This window comes from Charadrius vociferus, unplaced genomic scaffold (genome assembly GCF_000708025.1).
Source record: "Charadrius vociferus isolate BGI_N301 unplaced genomic scaffold, ASM70802v2 scaffold14, whole genome shotgun sequence".
NCBI classification, from domain to species: Eukaryota; Metazoa; Chordata; class Aves; order Charadriiformes; family Charadriidae; genus Charadrius; species Charadrius vociferus.
In genome coordinates this window covers 8,875,768-8,884,712 of record NW_009648876.1, presented here as the reverse complement: position 1 = coordinate 8,884,712, position 8,945 = coordinate 8,875,768, and the positions used below count along the sequence as shown (strand labels likewise).

General features: G+C 38.3%; 1 protein-coding gene across 1 annotated transcript in view; it reads left to right on the top strand.

The window, feature by feature from the left end:
* Nucleotides 1–8,945, top strand: part of SEC23A (Sec23 homolog A (S. cerevisiae)) — a 30,846-nt gene continuing 21,901 nt past the window's right edge. Inside the window, exons 1-8 of the mRNA XM_009886962.1 lie at nucleotides 1–226; nucleotides 2,091–2,148; nucleotides 2,418–2,504; nucleotides 3,691–3,927; nucleotides 4,032–4,111; nucleotides 5,031–5,175; nucleotides 5,514–5,672; nucleotides 6,464–6,579. Of these exons, the coding sequence (XP_009885264.1) occupies nucleotides 6–226; nucleotides 2,091–2,148; nucleotides 2,418–2,504; nucleotides 3,691–3,927; nucleotides 4,032–4,111; nucleotides 5,031–5,175; nucleotides 5,514–5,672; nucleotides 6,464–6,579 (1,103 nt within the window). The 5' untranslated portion in view covers nucleotides 1–5. The remainder of the gene's footprint in view (nucleotides 227–2,090; nucleotides 2,149–2,417; nucleotides 2,505–3,690; nucleotides 3,928–4,031; nucleotides 4,112–5,030; nucleotides 5,176–5,513; nucleotides 5,673–6,463; nucleotides 6,580–8,945) is intronic.

Sequence of the window (8,945 nt, the reverse complement as noted above, 5' to 3'; positions counted from 1 at the left end):
TGACCATGACAACCTTCCTGGAATTTATCCAGCAGAATGAGGACAGAGATGGAGTTAGATTCAGCTGGAACGTTTGGCCTTCAAGTCGTCTTGAAGCCACAAGAATGGTAGTCCCAGTGGCTGCCCTCTTCACACCACTAAAAGAACGGCCAGACTTGCCTCCTATTCAGTATGAGCCAGTTCTGTGCAGCAGGACCACGTGTCGAGCTGTTCTGAATCCTTTATGGTAAACCTAATATATATGTTATGCCAATATTTTTCCATACAAACAATCTTTAGAATAGTGCAAGTGAAACTGCAAAAGATCTGGTGCGTGGAAGTTCAAGTACTGCTCATAGGAGTATACAGGTCAGACTTGTAGATCTTACAAGTTTCTGCACATAGATTTTCATAGGTAACATATATACCTAAAACATAACTTTCATTTAACTAGTCTTTACAACGTCCTTAATTAATGATTAGGTATGTTATTTTTCTGGAACTACACATCTTCTGAGTTAGTATACTCCTGCATTTTGCCTCTAGAAAATAACTAGGGTAAGAAGTTAGTACGCTGTATCTTTTTAACTACTGGGCCCTGGTATAGTTAAATTTCTAAGTAAAATAAACTGTATTTATTACTGACCTTAGTCCATATGTAGACCAAAGCAGGTTAGCTGGTTTAGTTTCCCAAAACAGAAACTGAAAGATGTGATTGATAGGTGGGTAGATAGATAGATACATCAGAAGTTGGCATGAGAGAGGGTGAAAGCTGTTTAAGCTAAAGCGTGATATTGGCAGAAGCACAAATGATTGTGAGCTACTTATGGATAAGCTTAGATTGGAAGCAGAGGAAGTGTTTCATATGTCGTTTTCAATCACATTAGTATGGAGAAGAAACGGAACAATTTCTAAGGTGGAGTTTGATAGGCATAGGAAAGGTACTGAGTGATAGTGAGAGATTAGACATGATGTAAAAGACCCTGTAGAACTCACTCAGTTTTGTGAATGACTTGTCCCCGCTTGGGAGTAAAGGTGATTTCAAAGCAGATGCAAAATTGTGTTTCGTTGTTAAACAGACACAATGGTTGACTACACTGGCAGTCAAACTTGGTGGAAGCTAACCTTTTCAGAAGCATTATCATTTATTGAGGGCTGGAAGAAAAATAATGGAAAGACAAAGCCATAAAGGGTCAGTCAAATCCCTGATATTACAGTGAACTGTGTACGTTTTTCCTGTCTCATGTCTGCAAATGATTATGGGATTTTTATTTTTTTTTACAAGGTGTGTAGAGACTCAATTTGGGGGGGCCTTTTGAAGCCTGTGTGGCATAGTGTGTTAGGCTAGATAGTCTGCAGCCCCTGAAATTGGTATAGATTGTTTGATCTCAGCAGAGCTGTGTTGTGTTTACAGCATGCTGGGATTTATCCAAAGATTTAACGATATTTTAGAAAGACTTTTGTCCTTGTAGACAGGAGAAGATGTGATAGCAAGAAATGTACATTGAGAACGTGTAAAGTTTACTGTCCCTTAAGATGTGAGTAGGACTTTGTAAGACATCCGTATGGCATGAAGGTACAAGTTGGATTTGCTGTTTTAACTATATGAATACTAATAAAAATGTTGATAAAAGAAGGTAGGCTCATCAGTTGAAAAAAATGTTATTTTCACTAGAGAGATAGTTGTCAAGTTGGAACCTGTTTTTTTTTAGGGCATAATGTATATTCAGGATAGTCCCAGACTGACAGCTAATAGGCATAGCCTGAGAAAGGAGAAAGGTAGGGAGAGTTAAAATGATTTGCTTAAAACTATGCAGAAAGTCTCTAACAAAGGTACTGAGTCTGTATTCTTAAATTTTTCACTTGCTGCTTTTCCTTGAAGACCATTCTTCCTCTCTAAAGACAATAATTTGCCCGATGTGTCTGTGTAAGACTACACTTATTTTGAATTTGTAATATGGGTATTTAGGAGACAATATACTGTCTCCTAAAGGAGGAAGCTTTTTCAAAGTCAGTGTGTTTTTGAAAAATTAAAAGAAACTTATTCTAGGGTCAGTGGTGGAAAAAGAATTGTTCATGCTATGTAAACTTTTCTTATTGTATTTTTATAGCCAAGTGGATTATCGAGCAAAACTCTGGGCTTGCAACTTTTGTTATCAGAGAAATCAGGTAAGAAAATGAAACATTTGGGAGACAGAAAATCTTTTTTATAGGGTAACAGTGAAAATCCGCGTTTTTAAAGTTGTAGTTGTGAATTGAAATTGACAGCAAGAGTATGAGTGTGCAGCTGTATCTTCAGAGATTGCATTGAGGTTTTTTTTTTCATGACAGCAGTAGTGAACATCTGTTGCAGAGGAAAGTAGTCCATATGTATGGTTTGGTTTTGTAAAAGTTATAATCTTCTGTTCATACTTAATTTCTGTGTTTTTTATTTACAGTTTCCTCCTACCTATGCCGGCATATCTGAAATGAATCAGCCAGCTGAACTTTTACCTCAGTTCTCCAGCATTGAATATGTAGTACAGGTAAAATCATTAAATAAAATCTTTAACATCTATAACCTTGCAGTGTACAGAAATAATTAATTTCAATTTTATTTCTTCACTGTGTTTTAATGACTGTGAGTCTATATGTGCATGTATATATGTTTTTAGTAGATTGAACATGTATGTCATCAGTTGGAACTGGAAAACATAACTTTTTATCAGAACACAAAGATGGCTAACAAGACTGTTTTTTTTTAAAAAAAAAAAAAAAAAAAGAAAAAAGAGAGGTCTCTTCTAAAGGTAGTATTTTTGTTACACCTGTTTCTTTACCAGGAGTTTAATTTGTATTTTTGCTGGGGTCTGCTTATGGCTGTTGCTTCCTCAAACGATTTCAGTTTAAATTTGGCTGACTGTTGATTCATCTGTCATTAATCATTTGAGTTTAAGTTTGTGATTGAATGTTTATGAGTTAGTTTTAGGGCTAGCTGGTTTAGAGAAAACAGCTAATACATATTCAATTCAGGTGTTTGAATTTTAATATTAATCCTTTTTTAGGATAGAAGTTACTTGAATAGAAACAAAAAATGGACCTACAACCCAAAATTGCAAACATCTGCAATTGCAAATTTGTAAACTCTAAATTCCATTTTTGGAGATTAAAATTTGTAAGAATTCAGCGAGGTATTCACGTAATGGAAACTGGAGAGTGAAGACTGAACAGAATCTCTCCTTTTTGCCAACTCATGTTATGCAAAGTAAAGGGGATTTTTGCTCACAGTACAGCAAAATTAGTTTAGAAAGAATAAAGAGAAATGATGATCTCTAGAGTAAAATTATGGGGTGAAATGCTGCAGAATGTTATAAGGTTGGAATATTTTATAATTGTGAATAGCTTTGACTATTACGTTTACGTGGAGCAATAAAAACTCATTATGTATTAAAAGATTTATACATGCTTCAAAACTACCATGACATCTTGAAAGAATTTTTTTTTTCTTCTGTAGTAAGCATTTCATTTTTGTGCAGAGTTCATTATGGTAGGGGTTTCATTCCCGTTTAGCCCCAGAGATGGATTACTATTTGATAGTAAGGTAAGTTAGATGGAACATTGACATTATCCGTATGATTAAAATTAAAACTTTTGTAGAATGTTCTTCATTTGTTCACTTTTGATCCTGTAAATATTGCAAGATTTTTCATGTGATTATATTTGTGTTTCTTAAAGCGTGGTCCTCAGATGCCTTTGATATTTCTTTATGTCGTGGACACATGCATGGAAGATGAAGACTTGCAAGCTCTGAAGGAGTCCATGCAAATGTCACTGAGTCTCCTGCCACCAACTGCATTAGTAGGTCTCATTACCTTTGGCCGAATGGTGCAAGTTCATGAGCTTGGCTGTGAAGGAATTTCCAAAAGTTATGTCTTCAGAGGAACAAAGGACCTATCTGCAAAACAGCTGCAGGTAACGTACAAAAGCAAGCAAAAATCATCAAGGTGATGGTGATGAAGAAATTCAAATAGTCTGTAAACAAATTTTGTAATAAAATCTTGTGTATTTGACTGCAGGAAATGCTAGGGCTTACAAAAGTAGCTGTTTCACAAGTCGGGCGGGGTCCTCAAGTGCAGCAGCCACCACCTTCTAACAGGTAATGTGCTTAACATGTCTAAAAAAATACCTTGACTACACTGATTTACTGGAAAAATTAATGTTTTATGAGAATGAAAACAATCAATTGACAGTGGAACCTTTTGATCAGGCACAAATTTACTAGGAGACTAATGGTTATAGTGTGTTTCTTTCCTACAGTTTGTACTGGCAAGAAAATAATGGGTGATAGTAAAATCATCTGGATGATGCTTTGGAAGTGTTCTGAAACAACATTATATAGGCATATTAGACATATATAAATAATGATGCTTCTCTTGGTTGGTATGCTGGAAAGTGTTAATAGCTACTTTAGTGCCCCTTTTTTATGTGGATATCCAGTTTTGCCTTCCCCTTTTCTCCCCCTTCCACTACTCTTCCCCTCCGCTTCTGTTTGTTTGGAAATTGTGGGTTGATGTTTGATTCTCCTGTGTATCCCACTGTGACATAGAAGAAATTGATGAAATTAAAAAAAAGAAACAGTTTTGCAGTCTCTGCCTTCTGATAAATAGCTGCATTTGTAGACAGGCTGTAGTGGAGAGCACGAAAAATGCTTTATACGTTAATGCATCTTCTGACCTTTGATTTTCACTGAAGTAGTGAAACTTGGGTTTCTTTTTGAGATTCATCAACCATCATCTGCTGTGTTCTTTTGACTAGGTAGGGTTTTTCTGGATAGTGGTGCTATCTCTAAGTTAGCAAGTTTTTGTTTTACAAGAGCTTTGCTGAACTTCTTAAGCTGAGTGTGCTGTGTATGTAGTAATCCCAAACCGTGTGATCTTGGTGAGGCAGAGATATTGCTCTTGAATCCAGACTAGAATCTAGAATTTGAAATTGCTAAGATATAGCTAATATATTTCTACTAAGCAACTGATAAAATTTTTATTTAACAATTTGAATCTAATCTAATTTGTTTACAGATTTTTGCAACCAGTGCAGAAAATTGATATGAATCTTACTGATCTTTTGGGTGAACTGCAACGGGATCCTTGGCCTGTTCCACAAGGAAAACGGCCCTTACGTTCTTCTGGAGTGGCTCTTTCCATAGCTGTAGGGCTCCTTGAGGTAATAGCTTTAACTACAGTTGTGCTAATATGTAAATAGATCGTTTTGTTGCAGAAAAAGCTGCCACAATCGATGTGTAAAAACCTGAGTAATTGATGCATATTAAATTTGTATGATGATTCTGATGGATATTATTCCTGACATACATAGAGTAATTGTAGGTGTTACACATTTTATATGAGGCAAAATTTGAATTAACAGTGCATTTTAAGTTTTCAGAGGGAAAAAGTACAGTTATTATTAGAATCCTATCGATGTGATAAATACCTGCGTAGGTATTTCTTTTCTTCAGTTTGTAGAAAAACCTGATGGTTTTATTTGTCTTTTATTTCCTGCAGTGCACTTTTCCTAATACTGGTGCACGTATAATGATGTTCATTGGAGGACCAGCTACACAAGGACCTGGCATGGTTGTAGGGGATGAATTGAAGTTACCTATAAGATCATGGCATGACATTGAAAAAGACAATGCTAAATATGTTAAAAAGGGTACAAAGGTAAGAGATTATCATGGGTGATATTTTAGGCATCTTACCAGTAAATAAACATTCACATTGCCTGGCACTGTAAAGTACTGTTAGTAGTAGCAAATGTATAAGGGGGTGGGAATTGTGTGGTTTTGTTTACCTGTCTCAGAATAGTGGTATGTCTTCAGGAATTTCTTTGGAAATTTCAGCGTATTGAGTTAGGACTTTGGCTAGCTTTACATTAAAGTACTTTGTAGTGTTTCCCTGGTTTAAGTAAGAGAAGATTCGTGTGATTAAATGATATATCTAGACTAAGGGTGTCTGCTTCTAAGACAGCTGCTTAAAACTGTCTCTGTAGTTGGGGGAGGGTTGGGCAGTCGGGTGTAGGCATAGTTCATTTCATCCTAAATGTACGTTTGGGCAGGTGAACTGCCTCTAAAACCTGTTGAATTAACTGATTCTAATGGGAGCTTAAATAATTATCTCAATTGCAGGCGCCTGTCGTTACAGACAAATTCAATTCTTTGTGTTGGATCTAGTACTTAATGCAAAGTTTAAAAGAGGAGGTAATTTTTAGTTTGATTAGCAGCCATTGGTCTGTCTAGTGTGAGTCAGGTTCTCAGCTGGTCAGGAAAAAAATACAGGTGATGAAAATTTCAGTTTTAATTTTAACTTCAGGAAAAAATATTCTTCTAGCTTGTTTCAGAATATGATGTGAATATGTTGTGTTAGAAAAACTTCAGGAGTTTAGATTTTAATATGAAGATGAGGAGAGTTCACGTCATGAATTGCTCTGAACTGTATTTTCATCTTGAATTTAGCATTTTGAAGCCCTGGCTAATCGGGCTGCAACAAACGGTCATGTTATTGACATATATGCATGTGCGTTGGATCAGACTGGTCTTCTGGAGATGAAGTGTTGTCCCAACTACACTGGGTATGTGCCTATTCATTTTTAAGTAGTGTATGAAGGTGCAGGGGTGGTTTTTTTTCTTTTTTAAAATTGTTTATCAGGAAGAACTTAAAAAAAACATTCTGCTACTTTAAAAAAACCCCGAAACAACAAACCCCCCAAAACCCTACAAACCTACTCTGATATACTGTGATGGTTGCATTTGTACCAGAATTTCGGAATTTCTCAGCCTCTGGCAAATTTGTCTCCATAATTGTGGGTTTAATCAGAAGGGGGTTTGCTGTTTTTTTTTTCTATTTTTAATATGATCTGTTCATGGCTTAAATGACATGAATATCTTCCAAACAGGTAATTTATCCTATGTACTCTTGCTATTTTTCTTTTTCAGTGTGTGTATATGTAAGCTGCAGGTTTCAGTAAAGTTAAGGACCTGTCATCCTTTTTCTTGCTCTTCAGAGGGGTACAAAACCCTGTGTTATTCCTTCTGTCTTGTTTATGCCCTTCTTCTATGTATTATTATAGTTTCAACTACTGTCTTAGATGATTATCACATCAATTGCTCCTGATTTTTGCTCCCTCTGTCCACTTGTACATTTCAGACATGATCTTGTATTCCCTCCACCTTGTCTTGCCATCAGTTCCTTTTAACAGGGTCAAAGCAAGTTCTAGTCTTTCTCGTGAAACCGCTCCCCTATTCTCTGTCACTGTGGATGACACCCTCATCCCAGGCTACAGATCTGCATAAGAGGAAGGGTAACTTTTGACTCTTGCTTGTGTGTTGGTACCTCATTAATTTTGTAAATCCTGGCAATTCTTCCTCCATATTCTTTTCAAAGACTGTCTTTTATTTTTCTTTCTCTTTCTGAAAGTCTTTTCTACGCTTACAATATTTCATCTTTGCTAGTATAGCTGCCTGCTTTACCTACCATTTGATTTGTAGGTTAGACTTCTGTGTTTGGTCTGGATTCTTTTGCCAAGCTCATTTTTTCTTGCTTCTTGTTGTTAGCTGTTGTCCTGGTTCCGGCAGGGATGGGGTTAATCTCCCCCGGAGCCGGCAGGGGGCAGGTATTCCATACCACGTGACCCATGCCCGAGCTATAAGAAGAGCTAGCCGGGGCGAGGAGAGGAGTCGCCACTCGGGGGTGGGCTGCGGCGGTGCGGGTCCGGTCGGTGCGCTTCGCGGCGGTACTGTAATCGCGTTTTTGTCTTTTCCTTTTGCTGTTCTGTTAAATTGCACTCTTTTAACCCACGAGTTTGGCCCTGTCATTTTCTTTTTCCACGACTGTGGGAGTTGTGCGAGCGGCTGCGTGGTTCTTTGTTGCTGGCTGAGGCCAAACCACGACAGTTCTTTTGGGCGCCCAACGTGGGGCTCGAAGGATTGCAATAACAAATTTCTTGTATTCATTTCCCATATTGGTTGGATAGATGCTGGTTACAATGTTACTTCGTTTGTTTGCGTGGCTGTGCTTTGCAAATTCTTACATGCTCTATCTACTCCCCGTGATGCTGTTTGTTATCTCGGGGAGAGGGATCAGGGCTATAATTTTGCTGTCATTTGCAATTTCAGCTTATGATATGATAACATCACTATTGAAGTGGCTTTGTTGGGGTGTCTATGCACTATTGCTGTCTTGTCCATACCTTGGTTATCATCTTTCAGAAGTTATTAATAATATCACCCAATCTATGGGAGAAACAGGGGGAGATACTTTCCCCAGCTCTTTTGCCTCCCTTTTCTCCTTTGGGCCAGATATGACACCTCTTGAGAACTTTGAATATCCTTGGGATGCTCAAACCAGCATGTTTCTATTGCTATGCCTGCTGAATGTTTTTCAGATCTTGTTTAGGGTTAAGCAACTGTTTAAGTCTACCACCCAGAGATCTGCCCCAAGGCTGGATAGTCAGGGGTGGCATGGCATGTGGGAGAATATGGGCAGGTATCTAGAGAATTTCTCACCTCCAATGGTTTGGGACTTCACCCTCGAACAACTCCAGGACCCTGATAAAGTAATAGAATATTTAAAAGGAAAATGCTGTGGCTACTCCAGAGAGGCACAACTTACGGCACTGTGCTGGGCCCTGGCCAGTATCTACCAAACACTGCTCAGTACTATGCAGGACCCTCAGGGGAAAAAGAGGGAAATTAGAGTGGCAGACAATGTGGCTACTCCGACCCCGGTGCCAGACAATGTGGCTACTCCGACTCCAGTGGCAGACAATGTGGCTACTCCGACCCCGGTGCCAGACAATGTGGCTACTCCGACTCCAGTGGCAGACAATGTGGCTACTCCGACCCCGGTGGCAGACAATGTGGCTACTTCGACCCCGGTGGCAGACACTGCAGCTATTCCAACCCCAGTGGCAGATACTGTGGCTACTCCAATCCCGGT